The sequence below is a fragment of the Sciurus carolinensis genome, chromosome X, assembly GCF_902686445.1.
Source record: "Sciurus carolinensis chromosome X, mSciCar1.2, whole genome shotgun sequence".
NCBI lineage: Eukaryota > Metazoa > Chordata > Mammalia > Rodentia > Sciuridae > Sciurus > Sciurus carolinensis.
Genome location: NC_062232.1, coordinates 59,699,991 through 59,719,924, shown reverse-complemented (window position 1 = coordinate 59,719,924; position 19,934 = coordinate 59,699,991). Strand labels below are relative to the sequence as shown.

Here is a 19,934-nt window from a genome sequence, read left to right as displayed (position 1 = left end):
AACCAGAGGAGGATGCCAAAGGGGCAACGGAGAGGCAGAAAAAGTGTGGTCCGTTACAGTACCTTCCCGGGGGGAGGGGCCATGTGCTACGGACGCCCAGTAAGGTTCAGCCTGGCACGCAGGGGCTCGCTTGGTTCTCACTGGCGTTCCGAAGCAGAGACGTGCCATGTTGAGGTCGTCCTCCGCCCACTGCTAGCCCAGGTCCAGGAGAGGCTTAGTCCACCATCCCCAGTTCTTCCCAAGGTAACTTGTCGCGCGCACATGACAGAAGTACTGTCCAGGGATTTGGGGGACACTCAAGTGCTTAAAGCACAGAGACGCCTCGACGTGGTGGCGGTATGGTGGGAAAGAATGGGACCTTTGTCAGCACCGGTGAGGGGGTCAGCCAAGAAGCCACGACCTGCCCCCGCCCCCTCCCTCCCCTTTCCCCTGACCTGGTGGCCTGGTTAGTCTGTCAGTACCCGCCCAGGGCCAAGGGCCTGTGACCCCACAGAGGCGAAGGCTGGGGGCCCAGGCCCGCGGCCACTCTTATGTTTCTTTTCCTGTCACTTTTTCTTTCTTGCCCCTCCCCTCCCCGTCCTTGGGCTCGGAACAGCTGCTGCTGTAGCTCCTAACTTTGTGCCTTTCTTCTGCCCCCAACGGCTGTTGGCGTGCTCGGAAACGCGGACTTGTGGCCCAGCCAAGGGGGCGTGAGCAGACTCCTCAGGGACTTCTGCGCGGGGAGGGGACACAGACGGTGCGGTGACCGGATGGAACGCGCCGAATAGCACGCGGCTGAGGAGGGGTGGCTAGGGGGTGAGGGGGGCGGAGGGGGGCGGAGGGGGCGGGGTGGGGCGGGGCCACCCGGCCGGGGGCTGAGTTCGCCTGTTGCTGGGATGCTGATGGATAGGGTTACACGGCTGCTGGGGCCGGCTCAAGGAGGTGAGGGGATATTTTTGGAGGGAAGAGTTTCGGAGTTTGGGGTCGGGGTGGGGGAGGGCGAGGAGAGACCAAAGGTTCCTTTTACATCTGGACCTTCATTTACATTGGGACCCTATAAAAGGCTCACTTCCCCGCCAGCCTTTGGGTGCCGCATGGAAGGACCTTACTTCCACCATCCCCAGTGCCGCGCGTTCGCCGCTTGGGCCACGTAGGTCCCGCCCGCTCCCCCTTTCTTCGCTTAGCTTCACTTGGCTTGTCTTTGTATTTGGTGACTGCTTTTCCAGACCAGTCTTTTATCTTTCTTAATCGTGAATGGGTCCGTATTGCTTACTCTCTTTTCCTCTCTGAAACGCACGGTCCCAGTTGGAAAATACCTGAAGAGTGACTTGCTTTTGGAGAATCATCCTTACGGCAACAGTAGTTTTCTGTGTGGAGTTGGTTATAGAATTTGGAGCTTCTAGGGTGGGAGAACTGCTTGTGGGAAGTCGTGTCTATTTCTGTAAAGTGCTGGTTTTAATCTTGCCTTGTTTTCTTTTTCTTTTCTTTCTTTTTTTATATTTTAATTTCTTTTAACGTAGACATTAACTGGTAAGTGAACCAAGTTCTTGTTTTATTGATGGAAGGCATTTAAATTAAATTGCGAAATGTTCACAAGAGCATTGCCCAGCGCTAAGGCATCTTCTAGTTAACCGACTAAGAGATAAGTATTTGTGGCTTAGGGTGGGAAGATTGTTTGGAAATCATTTTTTTCCTTCATCTTTGCAAGGCGCCTTGAGGGTACCTGTTGTTTTTTCTGTGGACTGTTGACTGTTCTAAAGCTAAAAAGAAATTAACTGATAATGCCTTTGCTTTTGCTACCTGAATATTATTATTATTATTATTATTATTATTATTAAGACTTACATGAATGGATATCTCTTAAAATCCTTTGAATCAAGTTGTTTGCTCTTTCGTGATGGTGTAGTTGCAAGTTTTTCTTTCTCAAATTTATCCTTTTATAAGCAACTGAACAATAGGACAAATTAATTGTTTTCAAGGAGTTTTGCTGATGCCAAATTAATTTAAGAAACTACTAATTATTTTATCAATATTCTGACAAATAATCAAAGAAGTCAAGAACCTTAAACATTACTTTATAACTTGCTATACCTTAAAGGGAAAAATCAACCTTTTCTTACCTCCAACCTTCACGCACCAAACTTCCCCCTGCCACCCCGTTCTTGCGCACGCCACCCCTCCTGTGACATTCCACTCTCTTAGAAGGTTGAAAACATAATGAATAGAAGTGAAACGTGATTCTTAAAGTAATATCTGTGTCATATAGGGTGGGTAACAGAAAGACCAAGGAACTTTCATGGTTTATTTCTGTAAATGACCACAATTTTTTGAAATACTTTGTTACCTTAATTTTTTTGTTTGGCAAAGAATGGGAAATTAATTCTTAGAAACTGGCCTATTTTTCCCCCACATTTTTAATCAAATTATAAAATGCTCATGGAGGGAGGCAAATTAAAGATAATTTGTATCCTAAAGATACGTTTAAATAACTCTCAATAACAAAAATTTAAAGCTTTATTTTATATTGCTTCTCAAACTCAAAAATAGATGACTTATTTGAAAAGTTTCTAACTTTTTTCTTTCAACATTAAATAGAAACCTAAATGGCAGAATTAGGAAAGCATTGTTTTCTTTGTTAAATTCTTTTCACCTGTTTTTGTGTCCATCTCAGAGCAAGTCTGTGGTTAAATCTTTCCAGACTGAGGTGACTCCATGCAGCTCATCACTGCTGAGCCATAGAGTTTTGTAGAAGAATAAGTACCTTTTCAGCGCTGACTTCTTTTATTAAACCCATAAAGTGCGTATTGTAAAATCACTTTCAACTCCCAATTTAAATTTTTCTCTTTGCTCATTAGAACGAACCTAACATCCAAGGACCCCAAATCCAGTTTTAAGCTCTAGACAAAATTCCTTGTGCTTTAGTCCAGTAAAATTAGATTGACAAAAGAAAACTAAATCTCAGTTTCCTTTCTACAATATTTCAAATGTGCTATGAATTGAAATTGCAGTTCATAATTAAATTTATTTTGGAAATATTTGAGGGAAAGTGAATTTATAATGATCTGCTACTTAAACTTTCCACCTTTCAAGATATCTAAACCTTAATACAACAGAGGTTTTGTTTGCATATGTAGTTGGTTTTGTTTGTTTTTATTTGTTTTGCTGTGATTTAGAATTAGAATTTGACATTATCACCAATATTTTCACCTCTAAGTGAAAACAAAATTTTTTGAGAAACTCTCATTCTGTTGTAATTATACTACTTAGTGAATTAAATATGCTAAAAGAAAAAAATGGTAAGTTTAAAAACTTTTCATGTATACTTACCATATTTATATCAACATATGTTTTCAAAAAGTAAGTAGTTCTTTCTATTTGCAAGTGTTAACAATCAAAAACAATGCTCAAATTTATATTATTGAAATGACAGAAATGTGCAATTCTTAAGATATTCTATTTTTGTCCTGCTTTATGATGTTCAGCATAATTTGGTTTTTAATGATATTTTGAGAAAATAAATTCAGTGGCCTTTCTAAAATGAAAGAATAAATGATATTTAAAAGTCAGCCTTTTAATGATAACATCTTATTCCTCTATGACAGAAATGCTATACTATTCAGTACAGGAAATTTAGTGGGTTTGGAGATTAAAATAATTTTAAATAGTAAGGATTATATGACACCAACCTAAGGAATATATTTATACATCTATTAATCTAATATAATAATTGGTAATATCTTCATTCTTTAAAATTATTTTATCAAAAATGTATCACTGATTTAATTCAAGGGCAAAGGGCCACAACATTCAAATAGAGACTCATATGTCTGTCTAGGAATTACGACTCATGCAACGTATGGTCCCACAGACCATTGCCAGAGCTAAACATAATTTCTTAGTTATGACTGATATTTGTAGTTTTGACTTTTCTTGGGGAGCCTTAGTTTTTTAAAAAATGTAACCTAAATATTTCTTAATTAAAAAACTGAGGGGTTAGAAATGCTATAGTAGGTCAACCCATTGACCATCCATTCCTATAATACATATCTTGTGGTAACCACAAGACATTGCATGAAGAATATAGCTGCCTTTCATCACATCAGCCCCAGAAGGCTAGATAGGCATCTCATACATCCACAGCTTCTATTAATAAAGCAGCACTGATTAGATATCTTAGAATATTCTCTAACAACTTCTTAAATCCATATACTATATATATTTTCATACATATTTTCTGTCAAAAATTCTATATTTAATCTCAGCTAGACAATGTATCAATTCTTCTTTATATTTGTCTTTAAAACTATTTCTTCAGCCTTTAAGTGACCCCTAGGATGGTAGAAGGGAGTAGAGGGAGGAACACGATTTCTGATATTTCATTGTTTATGGTACAGATGTAAACTTGTCTGAGGTTTACTCTCTTATTTCCTGTCTTTATGATATAACTTGTGTTTTAATTTTAGAACATAAATAGAAAAATTTAGAAAATATTTTCTTAAAAAATAAGTCACTTGTAATCCCACCCAACCAAAGATAGACACTGGTAAAGTCCAGGTATATTTATGTCCAGTTTATTTTTCATGCATATGTGTATACATGTGCATAAACTTACAAGTCATGGTTGAATGCCTGCTATATATAGTTTTGTGTTCAGTCATATTTATTCAAGTGTATCTTGTGTATTTTCCCATTTCTCCAGAAATTGTTGTGTTCCAGCAATTCATTCCTTCTCATTCTTTATCTTTCTACACTAAAGTTCTAATTTTTAAAAGCAATCCTTAAGCATGTTTGCTTCATTGAGATGTGGAATCATGTTTACATCTCAAATGATGCATTATTTCTCTGCATATTTCATTGAAGGGCCTTAGAGTCTGCTCAAGATTGTTTGTGTCTCTTTTGGTTTACTATTACCTGATTTACAAAGTCCTCCAAAAATATTTAATTTACATATGGCATGTTTAAAAATTGTACTCAACATCTTTCTTAATGTATTCTGTACAGAAAGTTTTAACCAGAACCTCTATTAGAGTTTTGTCTTTAAAGTTGTTTTCAGTCATGTAAATCATAATAGCATATTAAAACTCTACTTTTTACAAAGTTTCATGTAGCAGTTTAGCAGTTCCAAAATACTTGTAATTGGGTGATGTTTTAACATTTTACTCTCCAATATTACTTTTATGTCCATGTTTTAAGGAAATATCTCAATATTTATTCTTTACATTTTTTTAACTTAATTACATGTTTTTCTTACCTTTTGTTTGTTTTATCAACCTACACATGCCATGACTAGATTAAGAGGATGGTACAACAAATTAATTTGTATGTGACTTTTTTTTTCAAAGAAAGTTTTCTTCCTTCAAATTCTAGAAAACTTTATTGATCAGCACATAATCATTCAAATATTATAAACTTGTACTTCTAAAGCTAAGTAGTTTTGAAATCTTGGGGGTTACAATAGATGATATATATGTGCAGTTATGTAATATATGTATACCTGGCCTGTGTCTGACTTGGTAATATCCCATTGATCTTCCACATTCTCCCAGGGCTGCTGTAAATTCCAATGGGGACTGTGATTATTTGCATAATAATGACTTCATGCCTTTAGAGGTCCCTATTTGAAGGGGAGCTACACTATTGAAGCAAGAAGATAGTTATTAATAGTCTCTAATTTTATGAAAGGAAATTTTAAAACTAAGAGCTACAGTATTTGCTCTATATCACATCACATCACATCACATCACAGGAAGTGGAAATGAGAATTCTCACTTGCATTCCTTGGCTTCCATATGTAAAAGAATTTTGTTTAGTATTTCTATATATTGTCATTTATTTTGTAATGCATAATCTAGATATTTATACATATTTTCTATTACAAATTATATTTTATCATATAGACACTACATATGTATGTATATATATGTGTATATATAAACCTAATTGAATATAATATAAGTGGCCTTTGAGGTTTGCTAATATAAATACATATTTCGCAGCTCATTTCAAGTCCCATTCATCTATAATTTCAAGCATCATTCATCTCTCCATTTCCAATTATTATTGACTAATAATATATTTTATGTTTTATTATACTGAGTTCAGCATTTTGTTTTATATTGGTTACCCCCCACTCAGCTAACAGGTGTATGCTAAAAACATGTAACTTATAAATCTGAACACTCTTATGCCTTTTGCCAAAGAAATAAAGCCATAAAATGGTAACTAACATTACCAGAAAGTTTCTTCAACACGTGATGCAGCTGAAATGCTAGAAGTTCAATGAGAGTATGAACATAATATTCTTTCATTGTTAGTAATCAAAAACAGAAACTACAAGCATCTTAAAATCTCGTTGCAAACTGAATGCTGGTACTTGAGGGGAAAACTTGTTAAAAGATAATGAAAGTAGTAACTAAAGACATGGAATTCTTAAGAAACTTCTAGGCAAGCAGGTAGATGGCATTTATCAGTCATATACCATTTCACTTCTTTTTTTTAATAATTGGGTAGATAACATCCTTTTTAAAAAATTTTTAGTTGTAGATGAACGTAATACTTTTCCATTTTTATTTATTTATTTTTGTGTGGTGCTGAGGATTGAACCTAGTGCCTCTCACATGCTAGGCAAGCACTCTACCACTGAGCCACAACCGCAACCCTACAATTTCACTTCTAAACTAACACTTTGTCTTAGATTTATTAACAGTACTATTCTTTATTAATAGAGGACAAAAAGGTCGTTTCCCTCCTGAGACTCACAGATTAGAGTGGAATTTTCAGTGGGAATTATGCAAGAGTTAGAAGACCAAAGAATTAAGATGGCATTGAGAAAAATCTTATCTGTGGTAGAATTAACTAAGTAATAAAAATAAATATAGAGATTATAGGCTACAGCATGAATTAGATTAGGGGATGAATTGGAAAGAAAATGACCTTAAATCAATTTTTTGTTGTGGCCAACAGTTGATAACATCACAGGTTGGAGGGATATGGGCAGAGTAGGAGTCGGAAGTCAGTAAATGCCTCCACTGTATTGTCTTGTTTTATATCTAAATTCCCTTCCTCAGAAGAAAAACTCACCTTTGAAACTTCTAAGCTGGTAGATGGAAGACCGAGGAAGGTACTGTGCATTGTCCATATCCCACAAATACCAAGCGCAAACCAATCACATATTAGATGCTCAATACGTAATAGCAACTTAATAAAATGCCAACTTCATAGACCGTTTTAAGGATTAAGTGAGTTCATGGGTGTACATGTTATCTACTGTTATTGCTGTTACTACTATTTTATTGTTTTTTATTAAACCTCTTGCAATACTCAGAGAAGTCATTTATGAAAAATATAAGCACACATTTCTGTGATTTAAAAAGATGATGTACATCAGGGTGAATACAATTAATAACAATGCATTATATAATCTCAGAATAGTTAGAACAGAAGTATATGAATATATTCACCATGAAGAAATTGTTGAAAGTTTAAGGTAATGGAGATGGTGATCGGAGCTGATCACTACCCAGTGTATTCATGTATTGCAATATCCCATTGTACCTCATAAATATGTACCTTATAAATATTTTCACATATTTAATCAAAAACTACATTTTTTAAAAAAGGTGATGACATGTGACTGGACAACCTAATTAAAATTTGCCTTATAGTGGATGTATAATCTAGTCTTAGCTTCATGTGTTCGATCCTCAGTAACACAGAAAAATAAATAAATTAAATAAAGGTATTGTGTCCATCTACAACTAAAAAATATTTTTTAAAAATTAAACTGGTCTTTTGAAATAGGGGCTGGTTTTGAGCTGAAAGGAACCTGGAGATAAGCTCTGTTTCATCTGTTGTTGACCAATTTGTGCCCTCTTATTTAAATGAAAAGCCCAAAGTCTTGATAACTGTGTCATTTCCAAGGTTACATCCCACAGAGCCCATTTCAGTGATCCTGATCCAATCATTCTATTCATGATAAGCTTTATTGGAGATGTACTTTCAATAGATAATAGAAGACATCTATATTTTTTATTTAAATAAAATAGGTATCTCTGATATTAGCCACCCATAAATTTTTAAATGCTTAAGAAATACCCTGGATAATTTCTATAAGCCTAATTTTATCTCTAACGTTCATTTTAACTTTGAAGTATACAAATTTGTTCATCTTAGACATTCATGAAAAGTCAGTGATCTTTAAGATAATCATTCCTTTAGATATTGAACTGTATTATTTAATATATATACTTTCCTTGAAATTATTTGATTCTCAACACCATAAATAGTAATATTTTCAAATGACTGTCTCCTAGAGTATGACATGTTCAGATAAAATGTTCATCATTTATTCAGAATTTCTTAAATGCCTACTATATACACAGCAATGTGAAATACAAAGCTTGCCTAATAAGGGGTAAATCAATAATTTGACCTCATGTCTTTTGACTATCAGACTTACTGCTATGAAACAATGCAATTTTCCCTTCTCTGAGATAAAACTAAAATGTTAAAATCATATGGTTTCTTTCACTAAGATTTGTGTGCCTTAGCAATGTCTTACATAATTCATGTCAATTTCACTGGAATACAGGGTTTGCTTTATATCAAGCTATAAGTTATATTTTAAACTGTGATTCTGTGGCAAGAATATATTCTAGAAGTTTTTTTAAAAACAATTTATTTTAGTTTTAGCAACAATTACATGTAACTTTTGAATTGGATTTTTAAAGACTGTTGTAAGGAACTTCATTGGAAATATGTTACATTTGAGAAACCAAGTAGGAAACCTGAGAGCTGTGGCCCCAAACTATGCATTCTGAATTGAAATACACAAATTATGAAATTGCAAGGAATTTCTGAACCTAAAATTTATTTCTGAGCCAGAAATTTAGTTCTGCTTCTTAATCAAATTAATTTCCTTTTTTAAAAAAAAGTGAAAAATAGTGTCCAAAGTTCACATGTTCCTATCAAAATGTTTTACACGTGGCACAGTATAAAATGTACTTAAATTGGATTCTGAAGTACTATGTTTTTACTGAACCACATACAAAAAAATTATATGCCAAAGTAATCCATTTTGAAATCTTATAATACTTCTATTTTCTTACCATTGAATAAATTTAGAATATTCATATCTGACCAAAAATTGGATTAAATAAACTATAAAAATTCACAAAACAGGGTGTTCCCTTGTAGACCTTCCCTTTTGATGCATTTAATGTCAGTGTTAAATGTGTATAGTCACATGGTTTAGCTTGGACATTATGCAGTAAGGCACATAAATCCTTTAGTAGTAAGGTATCAGAATTTTTAACGGTAGCAATATTTGCATTTATAGAATTGTGAGAGTGATTAAATTTAGAATCGGCTTGAAATTAATATATAAAAAGCACTAAACCTAAAAAAATCTATTTTAACATATTTGTCACCAATTTATAAGGCTTTTTTCTGCTTCTAAGGAAACCAAGTTTATTATCTTTTTGTTCTATAATTCCTTGTTTCCACCAGTTAATAATATTTGTTTATATACAGAAAGTTTTTAAGATGAATTTTTGGAGATTTGTTCTTCATTTGTAGAAATGCCAGTCAACATTTTTCACTTTTTCTCATGTGGCATTTTCTTTCTTTAAAGCTGTTTCATGTTAAAGCATTACATTTATAGATCAACTACAGTGCAAAGTAGCAGAATAATGGTAAATTTGTGAGGAGAATAGAACAGCAAAAATGGAAGCTTCTATAGGATTTTTTTCAGGAGATTTCAAGAGCCTGGAAAGCAAAATTATGAAAGCTGTATTGAAAAAGGTACTTCACCTCATAGAGGAGTTAATTGACCTACCTAATGAGATGGAAAATAGATTATGTTGGAAGAGAGGTATTTAATGAAGCAACCCTAGAAATTCTCTACACTGAAAAAAAAAGTCCTTGGCAACCAAGCCTTTGTCAAACTGTCCTTCATTATGTAGTTATTCATCTTACTTTTATATAATGGATGAAAGCTGTATTTAAAGCAGATGTTAAATTAGGTTCTAGACAAGAAAATTATATGTCTTACTACCTTTATTCCACCTTTGCCTATAATAATGCTGATAAAACTATAAAAGTTAAGTTCTATAGCTTTTGCACTTTGATTATGCAGGATTTTTATTGGATAAACTAAAAAGGAAAAGTGTATCTTCATTAAAAGTAATTGTAAGGCTATTCTTACTCTTAAATTTTTGTGATTCTTATATAGATAATTAGTCATAGTATCTTTCAAATATTGAAGATCTACTTAAACATGAATTTAGAGGCTAAGTGTAAAAATGAGAGAAGTAATGACCAAAACATAAGGAGAAAAAAAATCAAGAACTTTTCCAACTGCACGAAGGAAATGTGATTCCTTATATAATGGAGAAAATTTAATGTATAAAACTCAAATACTAAAAGAATAATAAATGGGAGATTTAATCCTATATAATGTTACCCACATAAAGGATAAGACAATTTTAAACGTTTATATTTTAAGAACTCTAATGCCAGTTAATTTTTAGTTTCAGAACAAGTAAAATCCCCTTCTCATTTGCTACCTCAAGCTGTCCACTATGAATCTGTTTGCATATAGATGGCACCCAAGATTGAATCAATGATTTAATTAATTCTAGGCATAAGTTGATACTTAGCCAAAGAAAAGATAAAGAAGTAAAGCAGTAAATTCTATTAATTTAACACAATATGTGCACAAATTATTGGAAATTCCAATGAAAATTAGCATGTTAAGAAATGGGAAAGGAGATGTCAGATAGATAATAGAGTTTGTCTGCCAGTCTCCATTTTTAAACACCATTATAGGTTATGTTTGAAATTTTGACCAATCCAGCCATTAGAATGAAAGAGAAAGCAATGACTTTTGTCCTGAATGAAACCAATGCTGTGGTGATAAAAGAGATTTAAATTAATATAAGGTGCTTGGCACTGTTGAGTAAATATATTAACACATTAAGTTGGTAGCTATTTCCTATATCTCTGACATATGAGAACATTCATATTTTCCTGCTAGATACACTCCATATTTATTTTTGTTTCATTTTGTTTTAATTTTTTAATTTTATTTGTTCTTTTTAGTTATACATTACAGTAGAATGTACTTTGGCAAATTATACATATGTAGAGTATAACTTATTCTACTTAGGATCCCACTCTTGTGTATATTTTTAATTTATAAAAACCAGAAATTTGCTGGGCATGTTGAAGCACACCTATAATCCCAGAAGCTCAGGAAACTGAGGCAGAAGGATCATGAGTTCAAAGCCAGCCTCAGCAAACTTAGTGAGGCCCTAAGCAACTTGGCAAGACTGTGTCTCAAAATAAAATATAAAAGGGGCTGGGGATGTGGCTCAGGGGTTAATTGCCTCTAGGTTTAATCCCCAGTACCCAAAAATAAATAAATAAATAATAAAAAATAAAAAACAGAAATTTATTTATCATAGTTCTAAAGGCTGGGAAGTCCATTATCAAGGTACCAGCATCTTTTGAAGGCCTTCTTTCTTTGTCATAACATGGCAGAGGGCATCACATGGAGAGAGAGCACATGTGTGAGAAGGTGGGATCAAGAGCACTTTGTATTTCTTTCTGACATTAAAACAGTTTCATTTTTTAAAACAAGACTTTCATTTATGAAAATCTGTATTTTCAAATAAAAAGTCTGCTAAGACTATATTTTCAAAAACTTGGTAAGGAAGTGATGTAGGTAGTGATTAGAATTATGACATAGTGATTATTCTATTACCAAGGAGTTGTGGAACCACAACAGTACACTTCATTTGGAGGACCTGCCTAGCTCCAGAGAGGTTCCCTCTTGAGTAGCCTCTTTCTCCACCTTTGGAATAATCTGATTTTTCTTTCTGAATTTTGTTCAAGCATTTATGGTACCAAGGACTGGAAAGTTACACCATATTTTGTCACTTGGTGCCATCTACACATGAACCTAGAAAGTATTTTAGGTTTAAGAATTTGGATCATGCTTAAGACATTTGCTTTTAGTTTCTGAGAGAGTTAAGGTAAATTTCTATGTTCCTATCATTTTTAAAGGAATCTAATTAACTCTTACAGCTACTTATATGGTGTGAAATCTTATTTGGTAATTAATATCACAGATTGGAAATCAGTTGTTTGAACTCAATCTGTGTGGATCAAATAAACAATGACTAGTTTAAAACCACTCTTCATGCTGTGAAATGGAAGTATCTTTATCTTCATGTGAATGAAGACCAAACAATCAAACAAAAATTCTTGATTGCAAGTTTTATAATCTGTCACTCATGAAGGTCAATGATTCTTTTAAAATGTTGCCATAAAACAATTTTTCTTAAGTAAACATTTTTAGAGTAAAAAATTAAGATGAATTGTCTCAGTATTGTGTCAGGTTTTTTCATTTAAAGTCATGACTCTGACTTCATGTGACTAATCTAATATTTCATTTTTTTAGAATCATCACTCATTTTGAAAGTCACTCAAAAGTGATGGAACATCGGCTTGCACCTACTTTTACTGAAATACCTCTGATAGCTCCACTTATCAATGGCGAGCCCATGTATCAGGTAAAGATAGTTTTGCTATTTTATTTTTTCATTTTAACTGATTAAAATATTCTCAAATCTAGCATTAGTTTTCATTTAGAAAAAGTGTTCCATATTTTATGATTGACTACTTATTTTGGAAGATTTTAATTTTTCATCAACATAGGTTTATCTTTCTTGTAAGCCTTTTTAAAATCACTTAAGGCATTTAACAGTAGCCTAACCCGCATGTAACTTCCTTTTGGGTTGATTTAGCTGATTTTTCAGACTCCTTTAATCAGCACAAAAGTCCTGATGCTGTGTTTTAAAGTCTATACTACCTTTATCTCTTCTGATTTAAAAAATATGGCTCTAAAGTAGACTAACATCCCTTCATATTCATTCACAGCTGAGTTCAACTTCCTAGTAATTTAAAAGTATTGTGTTTGAGCAGCAATGAACTTCCATGTATATGATCAGTTTCCAGAAAGAAAGAGAGAGTATAGTTCAGATTTAGCATTTGCTCCTTCTTTATTCAAGAGAAGTTCGAGCTAAATATGTTATGTGCAAAGATCACTAACTTTTCTTCTCTGGAATTAAAAAAAGAGCAAAGATGTACTTCTAGCTTATAATTTTGTTTGAAATAAAAGTGACTGAGATAAAATTTCATTGAAATTAAAATCATTTTTTACTAGATGGAGAGTAATCATATAGACCCCACTGTTGCAATACAGTATTCTACCAATTATTCACAAATGATGATTCATCCCAAGAGATATGCGAGATGGCCTTCTTGTCCTCAGTACTGGATACAACAAGTATGTCTGAATTTCACCTTCAGATAAGAAGTTTTATTTTGTGCATTTCATTTTGGGGGGAAGGGCAAGGGAGAAGTCAATCTTTGTACATCAATTTACCTGTTTTCTGTGATCTTACTAAGTTTTACTTGGGTGCAGGAGGGCCTTTGTTACTAAGGTTATTAAAATTCCCTCCTAAGTGTCCATTGATTCAATGTGCTCTTCTCCTTGAGTTATTTTGTTTTGATGTTTGTGTTTGTTTGTGGTGCTGGGGATTGAACCCAGGGCTTTGTACCTTGAATAGGCAACTGTTCTACCACAAAGCCACACCCACAGCCCTCCTTGAGCATTTTGAGCCATACATAATTAGTGAGTCTGAATATTATTTTAAAAGGTAATAATAAATTTTAATAGATTTACTAACTTAAAAAGTATGTCATTAAAGAATAATTTATTTCTAGATTATATTGGTGCAAGTTAACCCTGGAGAGACCCTTACCATCAAGTCTGATGATGGGACCATTCAGAATATTCAAGGTCAGTTAAAAGCATAATTAGATGTGTGTTATATTATATCAAATAGATTAAATATTAGTGTGAAATTACTAATAACTCACTAACATCCTTTGTGGTTGGAGCTAGAGCAAATACTGATAAATTAATATAATACTCCTAGGAGCTTAGCATCAACAGAACAGTTAGGTTCATCTTGCTAATCTTAGTAGTAGCCTTCAAAAGTAAGGTTCTATAAAAATAAGAGAGATCCATTGAAAAATTCCATTTGAAGAAGTCCAGATTTTGGAGATTTGATAGCCACTTACAGTTTTAGACTATTACATAGGAATGCTAAAGGTCTTCAGACAGCTCATTCATTCATACATACAAGTATTTCTTTAGTGCCTAGTATATAGCAGCACTGTATTAGATATTTAGGGTAGAATAAATGTACAGAAGGGAAGGGATAGATATAATAATAATTTATATATATTTTATATGTATACAAATTTTATTGTATGTAATATATATTTTCATTGTTTTTATATAAAGAACTTATGGCTTCATTATTACCTATTTCAAATTGAGATGATTATTTCTGTTATAGGCCAATTATTGTATCCTAAAGTGATTTTTGAGATATGTCTCAAGAATTTCTACAAATATTATTATCTAGCAATGGATTTCATATGGCTGCTATATAAACTTTATCATAAAATTCATTTATTATTATCATAAAATTCATTTATTATTTTCCCCATTTCTAAAATGTTACCATTCTATAACTTTAAAGTCACATATATATTTAGAACTCAGAACTAATTATAATTTCAGATTAAAAAAAGAATACTAACATTTAAAAACATTTTGTGCTATATTTTGAGTTACTATACAATCATATTTCAGACATTAGAATACCTAGTATAAAAGTAGAGCATTACATGAGTGGTATTGGGTCCTCCTTTATAAGATACTGTTTCCTAAAAGTTATTTCACTTTAATATTATTGGTGGGAAGCCTTAAAATGAAAATTGATTTAAGTTTATTAGACATCACTATAAGAAATATATTTTATGGTAGAGAGAGCTAAACCTTAATTAAGCAATATGTAACCATCACAGGTGAGAAAGAACTACCAGAAGGCTAATAGTTCATTTTCAGTAGCAGTAAAAATTGCCAACATTTTTATAGTATAAATTTTACCCAATACTCATTATGGGTCTCAGTTATTTTCTGTTGTTTGTGATGCAAACCAATAGATACTGCAAAGTCCAGAGTCCACTTTGTGAGTAAACAACCCTCACTTTCAAAATGACTAGCTTCTATTGAAGCTTAGTGCTGATTTTCATTTTGCAAAGTTAACTGACTCCTGTAATAGACTGTGTTTAACTTTATTACAGTATTTATTGATAATAATTTTCTTAGGGCCTGCTGATGTACCTCTGATGTCACCAAGTGGAACTTTACCACCGATATATCTTCCTCCTGGTTACATGTCTCAGGTATGATAGTGTGATTTTTATTGGGTACTCTAAATTATTATTTACCACTTTTCATTATGTCACTATATAAGAGCCTATAGCCATAGGTGGCTCTTTGATAAAAGAACTTCTGGAATAGTATTTATATATTCACTTTGCTATTGCCATCATTACCAAAAAGCAATTGATTTTAACCAAACCTTAAAATTCAGTTGTTTAAAAGTGACTGGTTTTTTAAATCAAACCTCCCTTTGGATTGCCTTGTAAATGATGCCTAACTTACCTAATGAATTTGGATCTCCTAATCCTCCATTGTTTTGTGGTTGTTTCTAAGTTAATCCATTTTACCTACCTATTAAATTGCAACAGTAATGGCTACTGATAATGTGTGTCCTTTAGTCCTTAAAATTACTATGTTCAGTTCCATAGTATTTCATTCTCAGACTACGACAGGCACTTTTTAAAAATTCCTCAAATTTATCAGGCACCTAAAATTGGCAGGGAGGTATGGCTCCTATAGAGATTAATAAGATGTTTCATGGCCATGGAAATTTAATAATTCAGAATATGTCTGTTTATGATTCTTCATAGTTTTTGTCTTAGTGATATATCTATTTCTGTCTATTACACAACTGAAGAGATGAAGAATACACAAAATAAGTCAATATAATTAGTTTAATTCTAAATAGAATTATCTATTGGGCAATATCTAGTGAAAATACAAGTGCATGTACTCCTTCACTCAGCAATTTCACTTTAAGGAATTTATCTTCAGATATATATTTACAAATTTGGAAAAATAAATGTACAAGATTATCCCTTACAATACTGTTTATAATCACAAAGGGCTGGAAAAAATACACATGCCTGTTAATGACCAACCTTGAAGCTGTGCAAAAAATAATGGAAAACTGTATACTGGTATATAAAACCCTCCAAGATATATTGCTGAGCACAAAAAGGAAAGTACAGAGTAGTTTAAATAGTGTTAACTTTTATGTAGTAAAAAAGAAGGAAAATATGAATTTGCATTCTTATTTGCTTATATAGGTATAAAGAAATTCTGGAAGAAGTCATAAGAATCCAAGAGCAATTCTATTGGAATGAATTGAATATCTAAATATTAAGAGAAACTTAATTTTATAATTTCTTTCACCTTATGGTTTTGAAGTATGTCAATATCTATGGTCAAAAGTTACCTTTTTTAAGAAGGGGATTGAGGGGTAGGGAAGAGAGGTGGGAAAAGGAAGGAAGAGGGAATAAATTTGACCAAATTATGCTATGTGCATTCATAAATATATCACAGTGAATCTTTTATGTATAATTATAATATACCATTTATGAATAAATACATATAAGGAAGACCAGTACAATAGAGGATAGGGATCAGGGGAAAGGAGGAGAGAAAGAAAAGGGAAGTATTGAGGACTGAAATGGACCAAATTTTATTATATGCATTTATGAATATATCATAGTGAACCCCACTGTTATATATAACTATAATGCTCTAATAAAAACAAAACACTACCTGTTTAAAAGCTATATATACAGGAAAAAGGAAAAATTAACCTTGCTTCCTGCTTTACATTATAGTTTCACTTGATTATTAGTTTTTTGTTTTGTTTTGGTTTGGTTTTTTTATGGTGCTAGGGATTGAACCCAGGGTCTTGTGCTTGCGAGGAAAGCACTCTACCAACTGCGCTATCTCCCCAGCCCGATTATTAGTTTTTGATGTGTTTGATTTCTGAATTAAAATCTTAGAATATAAATCAAAATTTAGTAGGGAAAAATCTGATGTTTATGGCTTCTAATATGTATTTTGACTTTTGCTTCCACTGTAGGTGGTAGAAGATAATGGAATTCGCAAAATTATCATTGTGCCTCAGACAATTGAGTATCGCATGCCCATGCCTGCTCCTGTACAAGTATCGCACTTCATAACACCACACTCTCTTATATATCCACAAGCCCCTCAACTGATGTTTCCCCCACTTCATGGGGAATTTCCACTAACTTATATCCAAGAACCTGTGCCTCAGCAGCTACCACCACTACCACCACCACTGCCACCACCGCCACCACTGCCACCACCACCAACATTTATTTACCAGGAGCATCACGGTAGTATATGATTTTCTTAAACAAGAACTATTTTGAGTTTGTTAAAATTAATGAATATGTACTATTATTAAAATGAAGAAAGTGGAACATTCTGTGAATGATTGCATTTCATGCATGTATATTAGAATTGATGTCATAGGGAAATTGTTTATAGTTCCTAAGGTTTATTTGTCTTGGATAAAATGTTCATTAAACAGAATTTTCTGTAAATAGTTGTCATACTTTGATATAGCATGTGATTTAAGATATAAACTTTTACTGACTGGGTCTATAACATTATTTTATGATTGGAAAAATCATAAAAAATTTTTTGATTACTAATGCCACATACTTGGATATAAAAGACAATGGAAAGTCAACATTACAATCATCTTAGGACCTTAAAATTTGGAAGTGGAGTTATTATCTAAGAAAACACTGTATTTGCTCATGTTTCTTTCTGTGCAAATCAATATATTATAAATATAAAGATACCTACACACATATACCTAATACCTGTTAAGGCAAAGTGAGAAAAAATTTCAAGTAATGCATGGTTTATCAGTTTTGTTGGTTAGGTAAGAAAAGAACTTGAAGTACATAATTATTATGATCATTAAACATCATCCCATTGTCTCTTTTAGAAACCTATTCTCATGGAAGAGCAAATTATAACCAATTTGATGAAAGGGCTGCTAAAATGGGAGAATATATGAAGAAAAAAATGAGAGAACGCCAAGTTGGTGGATACAAGAATAGCTATATGGTTAACAACACCTCTTTGATTGTAAACAAAACTAATGATTTTTCTAGTATTTCTGGTACTCCAGGTAGTTACTCTGTGAACTGTGCTCCAACCACCTACACTGCTGACAATACATCCAACATTTATACTGTGGACAATGCTCCAAGCACCTACGCTGTTGACAATACTTTGAGCACCTGTACTGTGGACAATGTCCCGTGCACCTACACTGTTGAAAATACTTTGAGCACCTACACTGTGAACAATACTTTGAGCACTTACACTGTGGACAATGCTCCAAGTACCTATACTGTGAACGATGCTCTAAACATTTATGCTGCTGACAATACTCCCAGTACCAACACTGTTGACAATCCTCCAAGCATTCCCAATACTGACAAAACTCCCAATAATTCTTCAGCTGACCATGTCCTTAGCACTTCCACCTCAGACAGTACTCTTTGCCCTGACACCACTGATAGTGTTACAGGCCCTTCGGGCACTAATTATGCTCCCACAACGACCACTTCTGACAGAACTCCCAGTCCATCAACTATTGACAGTACACCAAACTCTCCTATTTCTGATGATGATCCCAACACTTCTGTCCTTGAAAATGTTCCCAGCATTTCTGTCATTGAAAATGCTTCCAGTACTTCTGCCATTGATAATGCTCCCAGCACATCTGCCATTGATAATGCTCCCAGCACATCTGCCATTGATAATGCTCCCATTACTTCTACCATTGATAATGCTCTCAGTTCTTCCAATACTACCACAACACCCAGCACTGCTAGGGCTCTGGTTGAGAGTAATCACGGAAAGAAACGGAATGTTATGGGAGGCAGAGACAACAAACATAAATCAGGTGGAAAAGAAAACAAGAGCCAATCATCAAATGCAACTGTAAAAGGTAAAACCAGAAGTTTAGTTGACAATGAATGAACATTCCAGTTTAGGACTCTTAGCACATTTTAAATATTTAGGTGCCATTTTCTGCTTCCATCTCCTTTTTCTTCTTTGTATGTTCCTACCTTTAAATTGTTTTTCTAATTTATTTTAAATTTATTAATATTATTTTTGACAATTCATAATTGTATATTTTGTGGGATTCACTGTGATGTTTTGACACATTTACTGTGTAGAATGATTAAATGAAGCTAATGAACATATCAATCACCTCACCTATGTTTTTGATGGTGAGACATTTGAAATTTATTTGTTATTTTGAAATATTCAATACAGTATTATTGACTATACTCACCTTGCTGTGCAATAGTTCTCAAAACCTGTTCCTCCTATCTGAAATTTCATACCCTTTGATTAACAACTCCCCACTTTCTCCCTTCCTACCCCATCCCCCAGACCCTGTTAGCCACCATTCTGTTCTCTACTTCCTATGAGTTCAACATTATAAGATTTCACATGTATGTAAGATGGTGCAGTATTTGTCTTTCTTGCTTGGTTTATTTCACTTAGCTTAATGTCCTACTGGTTCATACATGTACAAATGACAGGATCCCCTCCCTCCATTTTAAAGCTGAATAGTATACAAAACCATACGAAAAACTGCTTTTGCAAATCAAGAAGAAAAAACTGTCCTTATACAACATATGTATACCACATAATTTTTTCTAGTTGCCTGCCAGTAAAATATTAAAATTGCCTTACAATTCTGACCAGTTCACATGATTTGAAATTGAGGACTTTTGTTCATCTTTTATTAGAATTTGTTTAGTATTTTATACTTGGTACTGCTCTCTTCTTTTAAATCTTTTAATGTAAATTGCTAGTAGGTGTTTAG

General features: G+C 33.5%; 1 protein-coding gene across 1 annotated transcript in view; it reads left to right on the top strand.

Moving 5' to 3' along the window:
* The first annotated feature begins 870 nt into the window (after positions 1–870).
* The window catches only part of LOC124971514 (fibronectin type III domain containing protein 3C1-like), a 35,154-nt gene continuing 16,090 nt past the window's right edge, over positions 871–19,934 (top strand). The window contains exons 1-7 of the mRNA XM_047535255.1: positions 871–921; positions 12,443–12,554; positions 13,208–13,330; positions 13,771–13,846; positions 15,230–15,306; positions 17,127–17,406; positions 18,030–19,043. Coding sequence (XP_047391211.1) covers positions 12,477–12,554; positions 13,208–13,330; positions 13,771–13,846; positions 15,230–15,306; positions 17,127–17,406; positions 18,030–19,043 — 1,648 coding nt within the window. The 5' untranslated portion in view covers positions 871–921; positions 12,443–12,476. The remainder of the gene's footprint in view (positions 922–12,442; positions 12,555–13,207; positions 13,331–13,770; positions 13,847–15,229; positions 15,307–17,126; positions 17,407–18,029; positions 19,044–19,934) is intronic.